We start from the raw sequence: 26,021 nt of genomic DNA, 5'->3' as shown, positions 1-26,021 counted from the left end.
CAGTAATCAAAATTATTAACCTAAAGAGGCGGAATATAAGCAATGTCAGAATATCGATACAGTTGAATTGTTCAGTCAGAACCATTTCTTTTGTGAAATTTGATGTTAATAAAATGATACCAGGAGCATATCATTCCACAGTCATTTATCTCCCCCAAAGTATTGGTTCAGTAGTTGTGACACTTCTATTTTCCAGCGTGTGTAATATCGACTGTTTTCGTAAGAAATGATTTTAGAAATCTCTATTGTTAGAATAAAAAATATGTCTGTTGAATGGGCGTGCGTTCCTTAAACAGCACACGGTAGAGTGCTGGTTGTCAAAATTTCACGACATTTACCAACAGGCTGCCTGCGCAGCTCCGGTTATATCGGACCAATTAACTTTTGCAACATGAAAATGAATTTATATGAAAATGCATATGCAAGAGAGAGAGATTTTTCTGGACAGATTAGATTCTTATAGTGAAAAGTTTAAAAATAATAATAATAATAATAATAATAATAATAATAATAATAATAATAATAATAACGGAAAACTGAGACTGTGACGCAATTGGCATGATACCCCGTGCATGGGAAGCGGACCACGCGCTTTATAAAAGCCGGAAAAGCGATAACAGTAAGTGAAAAAAAGGAATAAAGGAATATAAAATAATGAAAGAAAAATAAATAATACATGTGAACATTTCTGTGGACATTTATGGCAACATCTGGTACTAATTTGGGTGTTACAGAGTAGCACTGCGTAACAATACAAGGAGAAAAATCAGAATCATAAGAATTTAATCTAAATGAAAAATATCATCTAAACTAAGAGCAAAAAGAAAATCAATAACAACTTCTATGTTTCATTCATTCGGTATATATCCACTCTATCATCTATTCATTAGGTGTTTGGCTAATAGATTGCCCATTGTTGCATTAGGTAAATTGACATCTGCTTATTCACTCAATGAAAACTGTTTGAAACCACACTGAGAACGTCTTATTTGATAGAAAGAATTGACTAGGCTATTACAGAAGTTGCGTCCTTGGATTAAATAAGTACAAAGACACAATGCCATCATACATTGTACTAGACTATACGTATTAAGGCCGCCTTTTGAGCGGGGGCATCGATTAATTCCCCCATGGTCGATACTGAAGACTGTGAACTACACATCTACATGTACACAAGGTTAAATGTAAACACGTGAAGAAAACCGAATCTAAAGCAAAATCGAAACCACGGGCGAGTCAATATTAGCTAAGGGTTTCCTGGCTGAGTAAGTTCTTCATCAAGAGTGGTTTTGAAGTCATTTCGGTTACTTCCACGCCTCAGCCGGGCCAGATGTTCGGATCTACCAGGCAGACACTGTCCAGAATGAGGTTGCCCAGGAAAGGCCTGCTTTCGAGTACTGAAAATACCAAGTGAAACATAATCCGGTGCCCAATCCGGTGGCTGATATTCTATGGAAATCTGTTCAGTATGGCAGACAAGTGAGTATAACAAGACGGACGTCTGCAAATCGTCCGCCAGACGTGAGGTAGATTCCCCCCTGTCAGTTGCAGTTCGTGAGCAAATTGCTGGTTTGGCGTCCGTTTTTCTTTCTACAGGGGCGGATTCAGAATCATTTAAAAGGGGGAGTCCACGGATGCGAATGCGAATCTCCCCTTGACATGGGGTTCGGGGCCCAGTGTAGGGCTCCGAAAATGTTGGTATTTTAGAGGGCGAACGGTTCCATATGGAACTATGATTTAGCTAGTAAAAATTCTAATTTCAAAAAGGGACCATTGGTGTGATTTTTTTTTTCAGAAATCGAAAGAGGAGTCAGGATCCCCCTGACACCCCTAATCCGCCACTGCATCTACATATATATTGCAACTACATTGTTTATTTATGCGTATTCTATGCATACTTAGTGGCGTACATTTATGTTTAAACCGACGGTTTTCAAAAACAAGCATGCAGTCTATATCAAATTTACACGCAAACAAGTTAAATGTACCTTATGTCCTTTTCAACCCATCATATCCAAGAAAACCAGTCTCTCCGGGCCCTCTTCACATCAAGCGGAATCAATTAGCGACACAGTCGCCACCGAATTTGGCCCATTTAGGTGAGGTAAACCCTAACATAAAGATAACTAAGTGGAGAGATAGTTTTCTGTTACACGGACCCTCAGTTTCGTGACACCGTTAAAAACTGTACCTCTTAAGTATACCGTTACACGTGAAAAGGGCCTAATTTAATGTCATCATTCTGATTAATGCGTTGACTGACATAAATTACTTCTATATTTAACAGGTTCCAACAAAGATCAATCCACTTGCAGGTTCTTCTTTTGGATTCTTGCCACCTGATATCGACTTAGACAATATTTGACCTTTTGCAGTTTAACGACTTTTTGAATATGATGTGAGATCTCTATGTAAACACACATTGCACATTATGTTGCATTGCAAAGTCTAAAAATTAAAAAAAAAATAAATAAAACGAATATGGCAACCTTAGAGAGTGCAAAAGTGTATGTATCCATATTGATATGTTTTGTTGTCATAGTATCAGCCTACACCATTACGTTCCAAGGGGACATTGCCAAAATTTATAAGAGTTCCGTGTCTGAAGTTTTTGTACCGGTACAAAATGAAAACAATTTTGACATGAATTCCACTGGAGGAGAGGATATCGCCCCCAGAAAAACCCAAGTAAGGATTGGCTTGGGATGTGCAATAACCACGAGAGAAATCCGACCATCTGAAGTGTTGAGAAAACTACCTATTTTTACAACGTTGTTGCCAAGTTTCTGCCAGACGGCAAGTCCCGGCTATGCCTATCACTTCTACCTCAGTTATGATTCTACGGATAGATACTTCAAAGTACGTTATTCAGACGGGTTCAGAAACATGTTCTTTAATACTGTTCGGAGATATTGCTCCCTCTCGCTACTTGTTCACCTACATTTTGTACGTTGTCTGTACGCCGGTGCGCCTGCGCGCGCACAAAATGACGCTATGATGGCTGCGTACAACGACTCAATGGATTACTACTACAGGATCAATGACGACACAGAAATGTTGACGAAATCATGGACCGAAACATTTATCTCCACACTTTCAGAATTTACACCACCAAATGTTGGCGTAGTCGGGCCAAATCATCGAGGTGGAAATACACACATTTTAAACTACGATTTCGTGCACAGGACACATATAGATATATTTGGGTTTTATTATCCGCCTGTTTTTACGGATTGGTTCGCAGATAACTGGATTACAGATGTCTACAAACCAGACAGGTCTAAAAAGATGAGCAACGTTTCGGTTCTACATACAATGTCGTTGGGCACAAGATATAAAGTCAGATCATGGATAGTAGATAAGTTAAATGAGCAGCTGATAACGGACAAACAGAGACTAAAATCGTGGTTACGGACGCTACACGACGTAAAATGATGATTATTTATCCGCTAACGCCATCTTACAGACAACTGGACCAGCAAGCCTTTACCTGTTCAAAATAAATAATGATTACTGAAGCAATCACATGAAACGGTGTTCCCTGCGCCTTTTTGTACGGATAAATTAAATTCATCTCAGCACATAATCAACTTAAGAAATGTATAACAAAAAATTGAATGATACTTGATAATAGCTAAATGAATAAAAAGATATGGCAAAGAATTGGGAAGTTTGTTTTTGCGATACAATGTGTGTGTGTGTTTGCAGATGTGTGTGTGCGTGTGTGCGTGCACACACGCGCTTGTGCGATAAGGAGGTTTGGTGCCTTAGGATTTTTCCTTATCCGCTCGGACAACACGGAAATAACCATTGTCATTTTATAAGATAATGCTGTCGCACAAAAGATACAACAGGGTGAATTTCCTTATTCGAACTATAGATGTTACAGCAGCGGTTTCGGGGTGAAAAGTGTAAAATTGATTTCAAACAAATCTTCTTCGCCTTTAAAGCTTTTTACCGTTTAAAAAAAAAACGCCTAAGTCATCCAATCAACGATATTACAATCCGGTTTCAGTTTTTTTTTGTTTTTTTGTTTTTTAGGCTTACTTTGGATTTCATCAGTAAACAGGCGAAATAATGCATTTGTTTAACAAAACTTCGTAAATAGGAGCTCAAGTCTCTTAAACAGAATAATGCTATACATGCTGTACCAAACGGCGGCAGCCGGTTGAAGTTTACACTCTAGTACGGTAGTCAACCATGCCAAATTTCACGCTATATACTTACCTGTCTTAGTTATAAAGTTAAGTTGAAACTGATCATTATCTGACACTACTTTGATTTACAAAGCACCACAATTGTCAATGAACGCTTCGCCACCTCATATTTGGCTTGGTGAAGAAAGCTACAAAAAAAAGAAAGTATTAGTACTATATGGGCTCTAAAAGTTTATTTTATTGCACTAAAATTTATACAAGTGTTTCCCATAGAAGGAAAGAAACTAGAAAAAAACTTTTTTTGCCAACATATAGAACTCCCTTAAGTCTTCATTAAAAATATTTATAAGCCCTAGTGTTACTCTCACATATTGGTTTTTATTAGATATATATAGTCACAGCTTCATATACATCTCTGACTAATTCATGACACGATTCTGTATTGTGATAGCGTCTGTATTATAAAAACCGGCCAAATTGGGAGATTTTTATAGAAAAAAGTATTAGTTTAAATTACAATTTAGCAGTAATTTAATAAGAGCAAAATATTTGTTATGTGCAGCTAAAATGTTAGTAAAATAAATAAATAAATAAATAAATACAGAAAACCTGTCTACGGATCGAAAAGATTGCCTTCACGCGCGAGAGCGCGCGTGCGCGAAAGAGAGAGAGAGAGAGGAAGAGAGAGAGAGAGAGGGAGATTACAGCGTCAAATCAATCACTGGTGCATGTATTACTTCACTCGTAACGCCTAGAGCACGTGGGACCTGCAGCATTATTGTTGATAATACATGGCACACTTCTGGCTAATCTGTGCGTGGGTTGTACACATTTTAATTAAATTTAAATTAATTAAGATTCATGCTACATTTTCGGGTTTTCTACCTTTTTTATAATATAGCCATTGAAATTACCCAATTGAAATAATGTTTTCTTGTTCCTTAAAATCATTGCGTCCATAGTGACATCCATTGCGACAGCACCAAGTGTTTACTTAGATTTGTACATGTATGAATAATAAAATTAAAACCTTTTCAATTTGCGTTTTTCCTAGTCGCGGCTAAATCTGTATCTGTTTAACCAAGTCTACCTCAATCATTTTATATAGTCATGTTTATTTAAATATCTTTTGCTTGATGCGAGTATTTGTCCACATTAACCTGATATAGTACTGATATTATATTATTCACATATTCATTGATAATCAGTTGTTTTGTCTGGAAAATGCCAAGAGGTCATCCGTCAAGCATATTAATGGAAAAGTATCAAACATCCGTTTCATGCATTTATTGGTTTATATTACATGCATAATCCTATTACAATAATCACTAAGTATTTGTCTTATTTCACTTAATAATTTGTTCATTGCGCCAGACATCAGCCCAGAAACACATACGAATAAACTCGCCTGACCTTAGGTTATGAGGCGCAGAAGCCTAGTTGTTGCCCGCCGTGCATTGTGTTCAATGACCTGAAAGTTCGATTCCATGACCTAGTTATTGGACAATAGGTGTATTGATCTGTTTACTTACTCGCGACTTTGACTGCGCTGTGGTTTTCGTTTAAATGTAGGGCACTGCTTACCTCGTGTTTAAGTAAATATTAATATTCTTTACAGCGCGGCTGCACGCATGGCAGCTTTTCATGTCTTTTCATAAACTTTGTGTGGGGCAATTATGACAGCTTTTTCATCACATGTGGTTTTACAGATAACAGTGATTTCGACTGTGATTGGGTATTTTTTTTTTTTACTGTTATCTCCTTATAAACGTAATAACGGGTTCTGTAGGCTATTGTCACGCTACATCGAATACAAGTGTGTGTGTTTGTGTGCGCGCGTGTGTGTGTGTGTGTACAAAATATGTGTATGGTGCTAGGAAAATATATTTGTATGTATTTTTGAGTGTCCAAAATACACCAAAAAAGAAAAAGAAATTACGACAGCCCTTAAAATATACTGCTTATCGAACGATACAATATTACTACACGTAAGTTAAAGTCATAACTATTTGACACAGGCTGGGTAGTTTTCCCCATTAGTCCTATACGTGAACCGAAGGTCGACTTGGTCATACCTAGAGTACGGTGAGGAAATTTTTCTAGCTTGTTATGATTAGCATTCGATACCAAGATAATGACCATTTACATATAATTTCACAGGGATATACTTTCACGCCCGTACCTGGCGGCAATCTCAGAGTCTGCCTCAATGCAGATTCAACATCGCATACATGCGATGCGCTGTTAGGTTTCGGCAGAAAGAACATGTTCTGCCAACAGGCAGCATGACTTAAGGCAGTGGTACTTAAGGTTGAGTTTAGAACACGCCCTAGCTCAGGCTTCATCATCTATAGCCTACTATATACAGCGGAATTAATATTGTATCAATATATCGAACGCGCACCACCTCGTATGGCCTGCTACCTGACTAAAGGATATTGCGGTCATATAGAAAGAATAACCTCTCTGCATTCTGAGTTTAATGCCTTTTTTGTTTTATGCCTATACTACATAGATGACGCCTCAAGCAATTTTTATACGTTAGCCTCGAGTGCATTCATATCTCAGGTATAGCTCATTGTCGTTCAATACACTGTACGCGTTTAACTACCTCAAAGCAGCGCGATCGATTTGTGTGCTGATCTTAAGTGACACAATACACATTCGTCAAAAAGTTGTTCCACCTCGAATTCAATGTGCTTTTATTTACATAAGACCACCTCACAGGGGTAAATAGTTATAGACAGTTGTTTTTATTCAAGATACCATATTTAACATGATTAATTGTTAAAAAAATACATAATAGCGGTGAGGATGTCCATGTTTCGTTACAAATACACATACCCATATAACATTAAAAATTGAATAAAAGGTTAACAATAGGCGCGAAAGAACTAAGGATCCATGTTGTTTCTTTTGAGTGGCTTACGGAGTACGGAGCCGGTGGCAGCTTAAGTGGGCTTACATTAACGACATTTTTATATCGATACCTGTCTCTACATGCAGTTAAATTTATACTGACAGATTCGTGGCCGAGGGTAGTTTATAACTGTGGGGTTGACGAACAAGCTCCAGGAAGGATAAGCCATTTATCCTGGCGTCGAACGTGACATAAAAATCTTGATTAGCAGGAAAGACAGGTGAGTGAATGAGAGTGCTGTCGCCATAGTATTCACCTTACAAAGATGGCGTAGGTCACCATTTCAGTCTAAATTACTCGCTTTAGATGTCCAATTTGGTTTTAGATAAGACACACCCCTTACCAGAGGCACGTCTCGACACATATTTCGTGCGTTTTCGACCACTAATACCCTTGTTAACGAGATATCATTTTTATTCCCGCACTTTTACTAGTATAAAACGTGACCTGGGGACCGTGTTGTTATCCCGCCCGTCTGTGCGTCTGTCTGTCTGTCCGTCTGTCCGTCTCATCTTAGTCCATTAGAGTTAGATACGTGGAACTTTGGAGTTTAAGAGGTATAGTCCATCAGGTAGACCCCTAAATTTTGGTCCGTCGGTACGAACTGGGTGATAATCATGTGTAAGCTCATTTAGCCAGGAATCAGTTTTTGTGTGATACAAGTAGCACCTTCTAATCAGTAGACTTCAGTATGTATATGTGTATGGGATTGGCTGTTATACATTTAATTACACCCTGTTGCTTAAATGGCCGCTCCTAAAATGGGATAATGAAATAAGATTAAGCAATAATTAATAAATAATTGTCATAATGCAGCTGAAGGATAGGATTTAAGAAAGGCAATTACAAAAGGCGGATGGGGGGGGGGGGGTTGAAAATGTGGACCTTTGTCATGAAACCTTGGGTTACCTAGATCAAATTAACCCAGAGTGGACCTTTTCCCAGCAAAAAAAGTGGGGGTGGGGGGGGGGGGTTCTTAAGGGATTGCTGTAATAGGTAAAGTGAAAACATTTTTGTTATTGAATAATATAGCCATTAAATTAGGGTGTCAAACGTCACCTGAGATCAAATTTGTGACATTTTCAGATAATGAACTAGAAAGAACTAAAACCACATCCCAGTGTACCACAAAATTTGATAGTCCCATTCACAACAAGGAAGTCAACGCGATTTGAAAAAATATTGCGTAATTTTTTCAAAGTGGGTTGTAACACTGCTGCCTCGTGGTGTGCTAATCAGTATCAAAAGTAGTTATATGATTTCATATCACGCCAGCTCCTGTCAGATTGGATTCACCTATTTCAGTAATACAGTAAAGCTTTGCAGTTGTTTAGTAGTACCAATATTAATAAAGAAAATTATCCGACATCGAATTCTTGGTCCTGCAGTCGGATTCTGAAATAAGCAGCCGGTCATTTGCCAGGGATAACTTGTTCAGCACAAGTCAACACCCTTTTAAAAAGTTTTATATGTTTTGGTCGACAAACCTTGAAGCTGCTGCCTCGTGGTGTGCTAATCAGTGTTGAAAATAGTTATATTTTTCCATATCATGCCAGCTCCTGTCAGATAGGAGAACCAGCACCGAGTCAACCTGGAAGTATTTAGCAGGTCTGTTAGGATAGGAAACTGCCTACAGGCTCTCAACAACATCCTTCATTACTTTGCTGCAGCTGAGTATAGCAATTAAACAAGCTTCCTTCATAAGCTACCCAGTCGACTGTTAGTGTCTCAAGCTATCAAGCTAGCAGTGTCAAATGGGGGGGGGGGGGGGGGGGGTACTTGTCCAGAAAAAGTGGATCTTTTACCATGGCTACAGGCCTGTATTTGATGGTCCAAGCACCAAGGACAAGGGATGTACAACCAGTTGTAGCTGTGGGCTAGCTAACTGACTTCTGAGCAAGAACTTCGAGGTAAAATACCAATAAAAAGTTGCCATTCCACCTGCTTACGTTTCCCCAAAGCAACTGCTTAGCTACTCCTGATATGGTTTGTTTCATTCCTTGTGAACTTACCACCGACGCATAATTGTCTTTTAATGACGGTTTGTAACCCCATTCTGTGACCAATGTAAAGTGTCCTCTTGAAGTGATGTTGTAAGTGGTTTTGGGGAACATTTCTAATTTACTAATATTTTATATATATTTATTTACGTATGGTTATTGTAATGCAGGCTGTCTTTGCTCATTATGAAAGTAGTTTTTGTCATGTTATTAAGTTTTAAAGGCCTTCAACATGTATCTAAAGTTTTTTTGGAGAAATGTGATGTTTCTTGAGAAAAAAAGCACAAAGTATTGCTTGACTCCTCCTTGCATTTGAATAAGAAGTTTTCAACACTGTAGTCCTGACAAATCAGAGTGGAATATTGACACAAGCTTCAGGAACTTGAAATGTTTTTTTTTTTACTTTTAGTGCCTGTATAATGTAAAACACAGCTTTGCGGGGTATTAACACATACTGTTATGCTTAAAAGTCTCTCCGGGGGCGTGAGTACAGAATAAATACGTACATAATGAATACGTATTCTCGCGTGACACAGCACAAGCACAATCAGTAGATATGATACAGAGTGATTTTAAAATGGGTACAGCATACATTTACACCATGTTAACTGAATGTCATTGATTTAAATGAGTACTATGCAATAATGCCAATGCCTTTTCTGTAATGAAATATTCTTTAAACAATCACCTGTTGTTATGACGACCTTGTATGACCCTGACATCTGGTAATATTAGAAATAGTTTCAAATGATCGGCAATATGTAACTTAGTATGAATTGATACTTTAAACTTGTATCTGTGACATTGGGTTATACAAACGTAGACATTATGGCATTTTGCCCGAGCGAAAAATGCCATGATCTTGAAAACAAGGTCATAACATTGACCTCTGTCAAAGTTCTTATATAGTTGTACCAATGGCCACTGAAGTATCGCTGTTACCATGGGTCAAGATGCATGCATACTTTGATAACATTAACTCTTGAATTTTTTACTAATAAACATTTATATTTAATCATATGGACATATAATCATCTAAAAACTCGTCACAATCTTTTAAAAAGGTAATTAAATCATTGCACATCGATCGTTGTTCGGTACGATTCAGTTGCCAACTACTTCCTGGTTTTAACAAGGTCTATCGTTATAATTGAAGCACATACCATAAAACATCCAAAAATAATTAGATATGGGTATATGAGATTACATACATGTAAAAATCCAACATGGCAACGATTTAGGCCTACTGCCGCGCGGGAATTCTTTTCCCATGACGCTTTTTGTAGCACGTCGGTCGATGCAGAATATATTTCAAAACAAAAGGACTGCAAATTAAGGAAGATTTTGTACCTTCAAGAATCGTAACACGTTTTCATACCATGTACCTATTATTTCTACAAGTATTTTCTGCTCAAAATACCAAAAGAAAAAAAATGATATCTCAATACATTGTTGGAAAAACTGCTTTTTTCTCTGAGTCACCGTCTTCACTCCGGTTCACCTCCAGCTAAAAATCAACACTCAGCTTCACGTTTTACACTACTACACGTCACTTCCAACACAATCCTGTTTGCTCCGGTACCCTCTACATCAGTAGTCCCTAGTCACCCATGAACAGGCTCGGGTTGTCTATCAGATAGCATCATGGCCATTGCACCACTACGTGTCACTGAGTGATAACATCGTAAACTAACAAAAAATTTCCAGTATTATGAACAAAAAGCGTAGGAACAGAGGGACATTTTAAAATAGTTTTACTGAAGGGCTTTTCATACAGCATTACATATGATTTGCAAAAATATCTTCTAAAGAGAGAGATGCAAACGATTTGCAAAAATATCTTCTAAAGAGAGAGAAACAGACAATAACTTTACGTCTAGGAGCCATTAGCCTTGCTTTCACAGGATTGTCTATCTTCTCGGCCTAGAAAACACCGGGGTTCACATCAATAACTAAAAAAAGCACTCCGAGAGCGCAGACCTCCGCCAAGGAAGCAATTTTTTATTATTATTGATTATTGATTGAATATTGATCCAGATCACCACCAAAAACTAAAACTTCCTTGGCCCACTTCTGACAGTTCCTGAAAATTTCATTAAAATCGGTCCATAACTTTTTGAGTTATGTTGATGACAAACAAACAAACAAACAAACAGACCGACAAACAGGGGTGAAAACGTTACCTCCTTGGCAGATATAATGAGAACCACCTGCAGAATGACGTGTTTCTCACTTTGTATATCAGAACTTAGAATGAAATCTAATTAAAGTTACATGTGCATGTGACACTTACAGTGTATACAACAGCAAGGAATTTTTATAGTCCCACCCACGCAAATTAGAAGTATAAAATAGTCTGGAAGTTATACGTATCACCACTACGAATACAGATACATCCTGCCGCAGGAAAAGTTTTAAAATGCTACCTTGTTAAGAAGAGAAGGGTACCCAAAGTAATTATCTAGAACTGATGCTACGGCAACGGAGAAAGAAATTCAATGTTATGAACCAAACAGGATTTGCTTAAGAAGGACACAGGTAGGGCCTACATTTAAAATATTTTACAAAAAGCCATTTCAAGAACCTTTGAATCAAAAGAAAGATCAAGTAGGAGCTCGTTAAATGCACATGTCAGACAACAAAAGTGGTGTAATGAAAGACCTAATTACACTGTACATAGCCAAGGTGTCATACATGTTGCTTTCACCTGTCTGCTTTACTTTCTAGCTGTAACTTTCTAGGGTTCATGTTTTAACATTATTAAAATAATGAAATTCAACTTTGAAGGAAGGCATTGTGGTTACCATGGTGATCTGTGGTTACCATGGTGATTGGCCACGAGGAGGTAGTACGATGCAGCCTGGAATTTTTTCTCCTGTCTGTTGGCTGTCTGTATTTTACATTAGGGTTAACATGTACTTATGCAATACTATGTGATCCATATCCATATTCGTACTCATGATTCAGAGTGCTTCATTTTTATCATTTTTATTCTTCTTGATGACTGACAACATTCACTCGCTATGTAATAATATGAGGGCAAAGGGTCAATAGTATAACTGCTTTGATGCGTTCGTAACGAAGATGGCGACTGAGAAATACGATCAATAATATAAAGTGTCACATAAAATAAAACCACTATTTATAAAATAACTTATTCTACATCTACCACGAAAAAAACACATTATTGTCATATACATTTTATTGATAATGTGTTTTAAGCGACCCTTTAGCAACATAATATTATATAAATCATTTTTTTTCATTTTTCGGGAATTGAACTGAAGCGCTGTACAAGTCCAGTCTCATTTATAAATTTGGCCAACAGAAGAAGTCACTCCCAAATTCCCATTAAAACAGCCTTTTAAGATATATTGACTTTACCAGACATACCCTAAATAGTCGTATTCTCAGCTCAAATTATCTGAATAGATAAAAAACTTTACTTAATTATTTTCCAGAAAATGCCTCAAATTTGACCTCAATTGACCTTTGACCCTATTTCACTGAGACATTATTCATTTTAACGTAACTTTCATTACTGATATATGTAATGTAATGCCTCAGCTACACAGTGGTGTATCGATCATTGTTACTTTTTATATAAATTTCAAATTATGATTTTTTTCCTACCCCCATTTTTAAACATGCACCCATTTATGTCACAGCGTGCTACCTGCATGCAACGCTTAAATAATTTTTTTTCGCTCTGGAAACACCTAGATAATAATGGTAACAAGGATTAAGAAAATGTATGTTTTCATTGTTTTTTACGGGGTGGCACGTGGACGCCTTGTTCCCATCGACAATCTGGTTAGTGTCCAGCATCAAATCTTGCCTCAGCAAACACATTTTTATGAAAATGTTTGAGATGTGCCCTGCTCTAATATTTTCCTTATACTGTGCTTCAAAATAAGAAGCCCTCTTACCATATACCTATATGATTCCAATGGATTAACGTTTGATGTCTCAGTTGTTCTTTAGTATAATTTAAGCATAATTTTTTTTTTTTTTTTTGCAGTAAAGGTCATCCTATTGGAAAACAACATCCCGAGACAGCCAGGACAGCAGAAAACAAATAAGCGAACCAGAGCAGCTATATCAAAGGTCACACGCCAATAGACAGTTTCCTTGGAGGCTGTGTGCATGACGGATACAAGTTCTTCAATGTGATGTCACTTCAACATCATGACGTCATACTGATCAGCGCAGCAAGTCATTGACACACATGGGGAAACGATAAAATAAAACATGCAATATTGCCTTATAACTCAGAAATTTTTTACGCAAAACTATTTCACGATAAGTTGATCTTAAATTCAAGGAACTGATAAAGATCGACAGATATTGGTACACATGTATATCACTCACCGTCATTCATGGATTCGTTACCAATTGTCTAAATATATTACGCACACTCAGAAACCGAGCTTGTGAATAACCCAATATTTCGTCAAACGATAAACGATGATTTGATTTAAAATGGCGTCACAAAAAGAAACCATCATGGTACCAACGGAGATTGAGATTGGCAGATATTTCACTTATCGTTAATTACAAAGTGTTTCAATATATTAAAAACTAAAATTATGAATTTCTTGCAAATGTTCTATTATTTCGTCTAACACTAATCCAGAGCTTAACGAAAATGGTGTCTTTGAAGGAAGGCATTGTGGTTACCATGGTGATCTGTACAATGCTCACAGCATCGACTTTCATCATTTGGTATGACATGGACGCTATAGCTACGAACATTGCTCGACTGAAAAAATATATATCTGTGCCTGACGAATCCAGATGTAGTGCAAGAAGTTCCACTACAGGAGGGAATAACACGAAAACAAACCAAACATCAATCGGTATAGGCTGTGCTATCAGCACCAAAGGATTTAATCCATCGTCAGTTTTGTCCACACATCCAATTTTTACAACGCTGATGCCAAGTTTCTGTGAGACAGCTTCTCCGGGTTACTCCTATAATATCTACATTAGCTACGATTACACGGATGTTTTCTTCAAAGATCAAAATTCGCGAGATAGTTTTAAAGGTAAAATTTTCGACATGGCCAAAAAGCATTGTACATCATCTGTACTTATGTGCGTGCATTTTGTTCGTTGTCCATTCGAAGGTGCTCCAGCCCATGCTCAGAATTATGCAATGATAGCGGCGTACAATGACTCGATGGACTACCTTTACAGAATTAATGACGACACAAAAATGGTGTCAAAGTCATGGACCGAAACATTCATCGCTGAACTCTCCAAGTTTAATCCACCAAATGTTGGCGTTGTCGGACCAAATCACCAAGGAGGAAACACAGATATTTTGACGTACGATTTCGTTCACAGGACACATATCGATATATTTGGGTTTCATTACCCTGCTGCTTTTCCCGGCTGGTTTGCCGATGATTGGATAACAGAGGTTTATAAACCCGGTAGAACTAAAAAAATTGATAACATAAAGGTTATACACACAATGGCAGTGGGCACCCGATATAATGTGAGAGTAGATTTGAAAACAAAATTAAAAAGTCAGGTGGAACACGACAAAGAGACATTGAACTCATGGTTAAAGAAGCAAGGTAAAAATCCATAGAGACTCAGTAGAATTCCTATAGTGTCCTGTGTATAGAGTCCCATAGAGACCTATACTCGGTACGACGTCCTTTAGGACATTTTTGTAAGAGTTGTAAAGGGCCCACGTTTTCTGTTTGGTGACTTGCAGGAGAATGTGAGTCCCTGGAGTCCAATCCTATACTAGAACTCGCACTGTAGACGAAGATAATGTACACTTATTGACCAGTTGGAGTTTATTGTGGTGTCTGTTTGTCAGTTCACGCTCTGCAAATAGATATCTCACGAATTGCAGTGAGGATTTTCTTAAGACCCCATTTTCAGAGATTAGATCGATCTACTTTAGATCGACCTAACTCCCTGGGGGTTCACGCTAAATAGCTGTCAGCCGAGCGGACACGAAAGTTACCCCCTTACAGCTTGTAGTAGGCGGGACGGACATTTAAGCCGGATTATCTGACAGTAATCTAGTGAGACTCCCCACGGGGATAGATCGATCTAAAAGCTCTGGGAATACAGCCTTAAGATGTGATAAAAGTCTGTGATACTGATTAGGCAGAGTGGCTGGAAACTTAATGTTAATGGTACAGGGAAAGTTTTTACATGTATTTTATATAAGTAATACTCTGGGATTCCTTACACCATTGATGGTGGCTCTTTTTTGTATGAGAAGTTTACAGATGTTTACCAAAGTTATAGATCTACCTGTAGGAGAACTGTAAGCATATGTAATATACATTTATTCAATGTTAGTTTTTAAATCATCATACCCACCCAGACAGTTTCCAGGTTACTTAAAGTAATACATGTATGTGAAATTTATGTTGGAAAACATTTTGCTCTGCTTGCATATTAAGTGTTATAAATTGCTTATATTCTCTGAATTGAATAAAATACTAATGCTACTATGAAAGTTAGTTTGAATGTATGGAAATTAATTCTCCTCAATTTGAATTAGCGGTAATTGTGGAAAAATCGTGGTTGTTTAGAATAGGGTAATGACTTTATTTATGAAGATCAAACTCCAATATAACACCTGAAATAAGTAGGCCTACTGAGTTCAAAACTGTGACTGTGACTTACCTGTATGATGGAAAATGATACGGCTATCGATGTTGTAATGGATTTGGGGGCAGTCTCACAAAACTTTCAGAGACCTCAAAGGTTGCAAACAACTTTATTGTTGAGATCTAAATCAGCAAAACATTTCAAATTTACAGCCCTCTTCTTCATAATTAGTCTGATGCACCCAAATCACTCTCATCTGTGGAACTCTGCCAGTCTTAGATAATTCGGACCTTCATTTTCCTCATTTATCTCATTCCTTGTTATATTTTGATCCAGCTAATAAATCATTCGAGTGGAAGAAACGTAATCAAATACCATGTGCAAGGTGACCAAATACCGAATATCTGGTGGGGTCGTTTATGACCCCAACACATTTTGGTTCTATATAGTAGAATAACCATAAACAATACTAAGCTGTGAACTTATCTCCTGAAAGATGATACAAATGTGACAAAATCATAAAATTCCATGTAAAAGAACTTATAATAAAAATTATGCTAACAGATATGCGCCTGGGGACGTTAACAATCCCACCCGGTATGAATAGGGTTAATGAGCTAATAGATCTAAAAAAATTGCTAACATAAGGGTTATACATACAATGGCAGCGGACACCACGTATAATGTGAGAGCAGTTTTGACACAAAAAATAAGGGCCAGATCGACAATGGCATAGCCTCATTGAAGTTATGGTTAAAGCAGAACAAAGAGGATGCGCTCTAAACATTTCAGTAGAAAAAACGTGCTACCTACATCACTAAAGGCAGTCCCACATAAAATTGCGTTAAGAAACGCCCTAGCTCAGGCATCATCATCTATAGCCAACTTTTCCCATTGAAGTTATTATTGTCTCAATACAACAAACGCACACCACCCCATATGACCTGACCGACGGGTTACCCCACCAGGTAAATAGAACGCCATGTTTACACACTGAGTTCAATGCTTTTTTCACAACAATCCTACAGGCATCAAGCAATTTTTATATGTGGGCCCCGAGTGCACTGATATCACAGGTATGTGACGACCCGATATGTCCGACAGGCCAGATATGTCCTACGACCAGAGAACAGGACAGATATGTCCGACAAAAAAGAGCCAGATGTGTCTGACAGGCCAGATATGTCCGACAAAAAAAGAGCCAGTTGCGTTCGACATATCTGGCCTGTCGGACATATCGGATCGTCACACAGGTATAACCTATATGCTTTAAATACACTGTACGGGTATAATCACCTAAGCTTTAAATGGCTCAATTGATGTGTTGTATGACTTATACACAATACACCATTGGTTAAAACATTTGTTTGACCTCAAATTCAATTTGCTTTTCGTTTTTTTTTTACAAAAGACCATGCACCTCACAGGTGTGTATTGTCATAAACAGTGCTTTTTCTTTCAAACATATAACATGATTAATGGCACAAAGAATACAGGAGGTGAAAATATCCACACTTCTTTAAAAATAGACCCATCAGTTTAACAATAGGCGAAAAAAAAAATCCGGATCCATACAGTTTTTCTTGAGTGGCTTACAGTGCACATTGTAGGTTGCAGCTTACGTGGGTTTACATAAACGATTTTTTAGTATATCGATATCTGTCTCTAGCTGCACTCACTTTTATAATATTTCGTCATACGTGGTAGAGGGGTAGTTTATATCCGTGAGGTTGACGAACAAGATCCAGGGAAGGTAAAAATCTTCTGATTCTGGCGACGAGCATGACATGAAAACTTGCAGAGCCGTTAAGACAGGTGAGCAAAGGAGGGCGTTGTCGCCATAGTGTTCACCTTACAAAGATGGCGTACTAGGTCACCATTTCTGTCTAAATTACTCGCTTAAGCTCTCCAATTTGGTTTTAGATAAGACACACCCTTACCATGGCCAGAATCACGTCTCGACCTATATTTCGTGTATTTTCGACCACTAATACCCTTGATACCAGAAGACGTTTTTATTCCCGCACTTGTGCTATTTTAAAACGTGACCTGGGGAGCGCGTTGTTATCCCGCCCGTAAGTGTGTCAGTACGTCCGTCCGTCACCCGTTTAACCATAAGAGACAGGTACGTGAAACTTTGAAGGTTAAGAGGCATGTCACAAGGGATAGGCGCGGGTCCTGCATAATTTTAGTAATACTGGGGGTGGGGTTGTCCCCGGGTATAGATAATTCTGTTTTTCACATTGACCTAATTTCCTTCATCTTCTCTGAGAGCCATTTACGGGAGGGACTTGAAACCTCGGAGAATGATAATCTATCATCTTAGATACATGTAGACTCTTCTGAATCATAGTTTTACTGGGGGCGGGGCTGTCCCCAAGGGTGGATGATTCTATTTTTCATAATGAAATGTCCGCTATATTCTCTTCGACCATTAATGTTGAAACTTTGGGGATCGATAGACCTTCATCGAGTATGTACATAGCCAATTAGTATACAGGTACAGGTGGAGGGGGGGGGGGGGGTGCTGTTGCTGGCGGTAGCTGACTCTATTTTTTTCTCAAATAAAAATTTTTCGTCGGTAGTTAAATAGCCATGAATAAAGCCAGATCTTTTCATCAGGCACCTTGACAGGTATAAACACGCCTTAAATGGTATTATAGTACGGAAAAGGGGTTTGGGGATTTTTCTTTAAAGAATTACTGTTGACTTTATCTGTAAAAACGTGGTTTATAGCCATACTTGAGGACAGCCTCACCTTAATAACACGATGTCACTTACTGTCATTTCTAAAATCTGAGGCCGCGTAAATGTATAACGAAAGATGACACCTAACTACGCCTCGAGTTACAGTGTTTGTTTTTTCTGTACCTTATCTAATTTTTACCGTGCTTTTACCATACAATTAGTAAACAGCAGATCATATTGCACTTCCTGCATGTGTAGTGGAATAGACGTCTAGTGTTGTATCTGCCCCAGTGGTACAAGGGCGATGGTGGGGGGGGGGGTAGGGAAGTTGTAGAGGAACAGGTGACTTTTTTTATAGGAAATTTGGGTCAAAATTTGGGTCGAAACACCTGAACTACAAATATATATTAAGGTCGTAAAATCCACCATATTTATATGGAATGGCAAAAAAAAGCGTGTGTAATTACTTGTTCTATATATTTTTACACGGTGTATTGAATAGGATTGGGTGAATCGCAGAGTTTTGTTTAAGAGATATTTTTCTGAGGCATAGTTTCATACACAACTTACAGCTGACATTTTGTTTTCAAAACAATCATTTAGGTTGGTAAAATTGTGGTTTTCAAAATGGCAGACAAAATTAGTGCCCTATCGCGAAGTAAAAGGGGTCAAACGTTAAATGAGGTCAATTTGAGGCATTTTCACAAACACACACACACACACACACACACACATATAGTTTCAAATGATTTGAGCTTAGAACGTGTTTCGTAAGGGCATGTTTGATAAACTCTCTATATATAACAAGGATTTAATGGGGTTGGGGAGTAAATTTTACGGTAGACATGGTTGATAACTAGTTTCTTAGAGGGGCTCAGTGCAATGAGGAGAAAATGGGAAGAGGGAAAAGACGTCATTCATCAAATGGAACTTAAGTAAGATATAACCATGTCCTACAGGGTTACTACTTAATATGGAATATTTTTATCATTGTTATTTTTGAGTGCTGATTAAATTTTTATTTTGCTTGACTCATTAAAAAAGTATGTCACTGAGTGATAATAACATACAGTCTTCTGTTGTGATATATTTTGGTCAATAATATCAAATCTGACATAAGATGCCATTCAAAAGAAAGGAACACCCCCAGAAAACCATATCAACAGCTTGATGTCAGTATAAACTTTAAGATAAGATATTAAAGAAAATGATAGCCTCCGGACAGTGATATGTTACACAGTCAAAGAACTCACTACAGTAAATCATGAAAAGTCAGTAATTGCGGGTATGACCTCCAGCAGCCGCTTGCAGCGCCCTCATCCTACATGGCATACCCCGTGACACGTTTTTTAGAGTTTGGGTGGGGATATCATTCCACGCAGTGATATTTGCCTGTCGCAGTTCATCACTATTTACCGGCCGAGGACCATAGCTATTAATTCTGTGAGTTACTTCCGCCCACAGATTTTCAATTGGGTTCATATCTGGAGAGTTTGCAGGCCAGGGTAGTTGCTGAACCCATTGGTTTTGAAGAAAAACAGTGATTCTGCGGCCTCGATGTGGGGTTGCGCAGTCGTCTTGGTACACAAAGTTGTTCCTGAAGATGACTCTTACCAATCGAAGCATTGTTTGCTGTAGAATGTCTCTGTAGGAATCCTGGATGAGGTTGCCTCCTAGAAAAACCAACTGGTTCTGGGCACCGACATGAAATGCTCTTCAAACAGAGACGTTACCATCCCCTGCTTGCACCCTAGGCAGTACACAATCATTGTTTTATGCCCCTCGTACACGTCGGTGGACACGGATTCGACGATCAACCCTAAAAAATCCATATTTGGCCTCATCACTGAAAACAACGTGATTCAAGTGTTTTGGCTGCAAACGCACGTGGTCCCCAGCCCATTGCAGACGTCGCTGTATATGACCTGCTGTTAACAGTGGTTTCCCTACTGGCCTTCGTGCAAAATAACTGGCTTGCAGAAATCTCTTGTTCACGTGGGACCTTGAAATGGGCGTTTTAATGACATTCTGACTCTCTTTTCTGAGGACACTGGTTGTCTTTGTACGACCAGCACGGCGACCTCTAAGGAGAAGGCGATCCTGTCTTCTTGGTGTGATACGCGGACACCCTGGTCGAGGTATTGGAGTAGGTGCCCCTGTTGCAGCATTTCTTTGGAGGACTTCACAAACGGTTCCTGATAAATGTTGAATTACCTGGCAATGGCTGTCCGTTTCTGGCCATTTTCTCTGAGAGCAAGAATCCCATAGTAAGCTGCGTTGCTTAGCTGTCGAACCATATCTTCACTAAGGTACCTGTCAAGTTTCAGGGCGATCCCTTTATTGCTTCTCTAAACACACTCCAAAGATTGACCAAACCCATGCGTTTTTATACAAGGGCAGAAATTGCCGAAAAGACCACCCCTCACATTTCTGACCACAGAACATGCAACTGCATGCATCAATTGTTTCGAGAGTTGTGTGGTAATTAGGTAACACACCTGGCTACACATGGAGTGACACCTCAGCTTTGGATTTAAAGTAGTTAGAGAGAAATTATATATTTTGTAGAAAATTTACTCGCCAAAAAATAATATTCCATATTAAGTGGTAACCCTGTATATGTCGTTGTGTGGCTGATGGGTTTCTGTAAACATACAACTATTAAGATTAACGTAACACTGAATGATGTCTAAGAAAAGGTCAATGGGATCAAATTTGAGGCGTTTTCAGTGAAATAAAGCAATACAATTTCTTTATTCAGATAATAAGAACCTACATATCGGGTATGTTTGGTTATATATTATTTATAATTTTATTTCAATATTATATTTTTAAAGAATTTATTTACAGTGGGTGACCTGTATGACTGATTCAAATACAAATGCAGAGGAAATCGTTTATAGTAGCGAATCTAAGTAAGATATAACTATTATTTATTTATTTATCATGGTGTAGCGAAAAGGTTGTTCTTAAAATCTAAGTAAAAATGTTTTTATGTAAGATGGAATGATGTCTGTCTAAAAATGTAGTCAAAGGTCAAATTAGCTCATATCTGTGCATTTTCAGGGAAAAACGAAGTCCTTTTTAACAGATTTTCCTGGAATATGTTACTTTAGGGTTTATTCTATAATGGGTTTAATGAGGTTTGGGCAGGCTAGACTTATAACTGATAGAAGTAATCCAGAGGAATTCAGTTCAAATCCCCCCCCCCCAAAAAAATAATAATAATGAAGATATCACCTTCTGTAAAACTCATTTCCCCAAACCCATTAAATCCTTGAAATATACACAGAATTTACGAAATATGCCCAAAGAAACATTTTCTAGGACACAAATTATCTGAATAAACAAACTTCAATGGCTCATTTGCCAGAAAATCCCCTAAATTTTACCTTTAGTCCGTCTTTATTTAGCAATATTTCCATGTTACATGCCTTTTATTGTTTATGCGACTCTTCAGCTACACAGTGGTGTAAAATTCATTGTTACATTTTATTGTAATTCCAATTTACGAATAATTTTCTCCCGATACCCCCATTTTAAATGCGCATATTTAAGCCACAGGGTGTTAAATAGAATTACAATGAACCCCTCCCTCCTCTGCTTCCATTTTTTTCTTTTTTTTTTTGCTCTAGGAAATCCTAGGAAGCAAGGATTAAGAAATTATATTCCCCAATGTTTGTTACGTGGTTGCACGTGGACCCCCTGTTCCCATCAAGAGTCTGTGTCCAGCACCAACCTGTTAATTAAAATATTACATTTTTGAGATTTAACCTACTCTGATATGTTCCTTTTTACGATGTACTAAAATTAGTAGCCCCTATAAGCTCACCATTCCACTATCTGATTCCAATAGATTCATTTTCGATGCCTCAATCGCTATCCATTATTTAAGTGCCAAATCTTATTTTGCAGTGAAGATCATCCAATTGGAATAGAACCAGTTTATAAGAGGAAACAGCTTCCCGACTTAGAGCCAAGGCAGCAGAAAACTAATGAATGGACCAGCGCAGCTACTTCAAAGCTCACGCGCTATTTGACAGTTTGGAGAACGTTAGCATGACGGGTACATATTTTTCACGGTGACGTCATATCAACATCATGACGTCATACTGTTCAACGCAGCAAGTCATGAGTGCACTTTGGGAGATGATGCCATAAAGACTGCAATACTGTTTAATAGATTCTTTATCTGTTGTTTAAATATATAACCCTCACTCAAAAAGTTAATATATCGATTATCGACGTTTTATATTTTAAAATGATGTCTACAAAGGTTTCTGTGGTGATTTGTATTATAACCACAACACCGACTGTCAATCATTATTTATGGCATGGACATTAAAAACATTGCTCTACTAAAAGAAAATAGACTTAGGGTTCAGAATAAGATACCAGAGTTTAATGAAAAATGGCATCATTGAAGGAAGGCATCATAGTTACCATGTTGATTTGTGTAATAATCACAGCATCCACTTTCATCATCATGTATGACATGGACGTTACAAACATTACTCGACTGAGAAAATATATTTCTGTACCTTCCGTATTCAATGATAGAGAGTTCACTATAGGAATGAAAGACACGAACAAAAAATATATATGCATCGGCATTGGTTGTGCTGTCAGTACCAAAGGGTTTAATATGTCGTTGGTTTTGTCCACACTTCCAGTTTTTACAACACTGATGCCAAGTTTCTGTGAGACAGTTTCAAAAGGCTACTCCTATCATTTCTACATTAGCTACGATTACACGGATGCTTTCTTCAAAGAACAAAATTCGCGAGATAGTTTCAAGGCTAAATTTATGGACATGGTCAAAAAGCTTTGCTCATCGTCTATTCCTATATATCTGCATTTTGTTCGCTGCCCATGCAAAGGTGCTCCAGCGCATGCTCAGAATTATGCAATGATAGCGGCGTACAATGACTCAATGGACTACCTTTACCGAATTAATGACGACACAAAAATGGTGACAAAGTCATGGACCGAAACATTTATCTCTGAACTATCCAAGTTTAATCCACCAAATGTTGGCGTTGTTGGACCAAATCATCAAGGAGGAAACACAGCTATTATGACGTACGATTTCGTTCACAGGACACATATCGATATATTTGGGTTTCATTATCCTGCTGTTTTTACGGGTTGGTTTGCCGACGATTGGATAACAGAGGTCTATAAACCAAATAGATCTAAGAAAATTGCTAACGTAAAGGTTATACACACTATGGCAGTGGGCACCAGATATAACGTGAGAGCAGATTTGGCAAAAAAAGTAAAAGGTCAGGTGGAACACGACAAAAAGACATTGAACTCATGGTTAAAGAAGAACAAACTGTGATGTATGCTGAAACTTTAACGTATTATTCATAAGCCAGGACATAGATTGTTCCAGCGACTCCGGCAAGATGAGGAATATGCCAAGCTTTCCTCAAGGGCTCCATTGATTCCATACTTGCGAAAGTTAGAGGAAAACAAAAATGAAATGTCAACAGAGACATGGGGAATGGTGAAATGGCAGGAGGACATCCCATTCCTGGCATCCCATCCAAAATGGCAGACTGTATGACTTAAGTGCATTAATAGGGTAAACTACGCTTAAAATCATGTTTTCGAGTTTTTTGTGTGTTTATATTAATCAAAAAAGTATTTAACGTAGGATGTAATAATTTTTTGAATTTGCACCGCAAAATGTGTCTTTTGATGAGTTTTTTTAGATGACAACTAGCAATTGTTCCATCTGATCGTATAACCGATAACAGGTAAATTTGCCAGCTTAGCATTTGACTAAAAAGCTCTGTTAACCAACCTGTGAACGTTTTTGGCTGTTTTAACAGCTTTCTATATTGACGAGATAAGTGAATCGCTGTCAAGTATATCTCACTATCTGAGCAACCGATCGTTACAAAAGGTGCACTAATTGTTGTTGGGAATGTGGACTACAGCCTGATGTCAGGGGTTTTAGAGGAAATTGTTTGTTTGAAAGTTATCGTCTTTTGAAGTGAATTACCCATTGAAATATGGGGTAATTTAACGTAGAAGATGATTTAATCAAAAGTAAATAGTTTAAGACAATTCCCTGGTACCCGATTGAAGTGCTTTCACCCAGCTTTATGAGGCCTTTTGAATCACTTGAATAGCTGTCTTGGTTATAGAGAAGATCCCAAATCCGAAAACGGCATTTTTCGCCCCAAATTGGCGATATAGCGTCATCCGCTGGACACTGCACTTAATCTCTGTCTTTAATTGGCCTTTTCGGAAGTATGTTTTAATTTTTAAAAAACGTGTAAGCCCAGGGCATTGTTTCTATGCCTTTGGTCGTTTTACTATTAGTGCCCTTGATTCATTCCTGAAGTGAGCACCCGACCACCTGGCCAGTGGCCTCTTTCGAATATCCTATTTCTACGGTGCTTATTTGTTCTATCTCAAACGCTGGAAAATGGTGACTTCATACGCTCAAGGTTGTGTGTATAATCAATTTCAAAACGATACCCATGCGTATCTCTTCTACGCTAGAAAAGACAGGGCCTCAACGAATACTTGCTTGGAAACTAACATGTGCGTTACTGTACGTCAAAGATACAGAAATAGTTTGTATATTTTGGTTATATAAGACCACTGTTAGACCACTGTTAATGACTCTTTTTTTGTGTAAGAAGTTTACAGATATGACAAGCTTACAGATCCAAGAGAATTGTAAGCATATGCGCAGTGCCTTCATTTTATATTAGTTGGTAAACCATCTTACTTCTCTAAACAATTTTCACGTTAGTATTAATCATTTGTTAAATTTATGAAAGTTTCCCTTCAGAATCAAACATCAAGCATTTTATCCTGATATATGAACATACGTCTAAAGCCTATCATGATCTCAGCGAATTGGAATCTATATGGTTGATGTTTTCCCAAATGTTGTCATGAAAATTTATAAGTAATCATTAACTGCCACCTAAAAATATCATCAGGAAAGAGCAGTTTGTATTGTAGTTTTTTTTTCAATATAAATTTCAATATACATGTAGCTTTGTTGTCTACTGAAAACCACAATCTGTAACATATTATATTATAAATCTGATTTAGTAAAATAAATGTTTCATGCCATCATAAAATTATCTTTATAGTAACATCTGATATCGTTATAATTGATATGATGATATTTCTCAACCCTGCACTGTAAAACAGTGTTTAGCATTTAAACACGTACAACACACGTTTAGCACCTAAACGCATTTAGAAATATGTGTAAAAGCTAAACACGTATAGCTTTTCAAGCTTCTCACAGAAGAAAATGCTTAACATTTTAGCAGTGTTGCACGTTTAACTGCTAGGCCCCTTCAGGAATGGCTCGAGTGGAGGCTGGCAAATCATCAGGGCATAAGTCGGCACTGCTTTTAAGTGGGTCGGCCATATTTGATCGGATCGGCGGTCCTGCTTGGCCGCAGATCAACCTGTTCTGAATGCGCTCTAAGACTGGGTTCCCACAGATTTAGTTCGTTCCATCTGGATCGACCTAACTCCCTCGGGGTTCACGCTAAATTGCTGTCAGATTCTGGGAGCTGAGCGCTCACAAAAGTTAACTACCCCCTTACAGCTTTTAGTGGGCGGGACAGACTTTAAGCCGGTTAAGCTTACAGCAATCTAGTGAGACTCCCTAGGGGTATAGGCCGA

The 26,021-nt window shown here is 38.0% G+C and overlaps 1 protein-coding gene and 1 long non-coding RNA gene across 5 annotated transcripts; both read left to right on the top strand.

Moving 5' to 3' along the window:
• The first annotated feature begins 6,157 nt into the window (after positions 1-6,157).
• LOC106153088 (uncharacterized) lies at positions 6,158-15,571 on the top strand. Of its 2 annotated transcripts, none has more exons than XM_013526881.2 (2): positions 6,158-6,242; positions 13,099-15,571. In XM_013526881.2, the coding sequence occupies exon 2, from the start codon at positions 13,726-13,728 to the stop codon at positions 14,674-14,676; it is 951 nt and encodes a 316-aa protein (XP_013382335.2). In that variant the 5' UTR covers positions 6,158-6,242; positions 13,099-13,725; the 3' UTR covers positions 14,677-15,571. The 2 variants fall into 2 exon arrangements, with proteins under 2 accessions (XP_013382335.2, XP_013382334.2); XM_013526880.2 differs by lacking the exon at positions 6,158-6,242 and adding an exon at positions 6,995-7,297.
• Positions 15,572-16,285: 714 nt separating this feature from the next.
• On the top strand, positions 16,286-25,370 carry LOC106153086 (uncharacterized). 3 transcript variants are annotated; one of them, XR_015331075.1, is made up of 3 exons: positions 16,286-16,738; positions 21,201-21,265; positions 22,266-25,370. It is a non-coding gene; the product is annotated as an uncharacterized LOC106153086 (long non-coding RNA). The 3 variants fall into 3 exon arrangements; XR_015331077.1 differs by having other exon boundaries at positions 16,286-16,915; XR_015331076.1 differs by lacking the exon at positions 21,201-21,265 and having other exon boundaries at positions 16,286-16,915.
• Positions 25,371-26,021: the final 651 nt, after the last annotated feature.

This window comes from Lingula anatina, chromosome 9, assembly GCF_051362555.1.
Source record: "Lingula anatina isolate TDL-2025a chromosome 9, LinAna3.0, whole genome shotgun sequence".
NCBI classification, from domain to species: Eukaryota; Metazoa; Brachiopoda; class Lingulata; order Lingulida; family Lingulidae; genus Lingula; species Lingula anatina.
Note: the sequence above shows the minus strand (reverse complement) of the source record. Positions and strands in the feature narration are given on the sequence as shown.

Coding starts and splice junctions, on each gene's coding strand:
- LOC106153088 (XM_013526881.2), top strand. CDS start 13,726: ATGGTGTCTTTGAAGGAAGGCATTGTGGTTACCATGGTGATCTGTACA.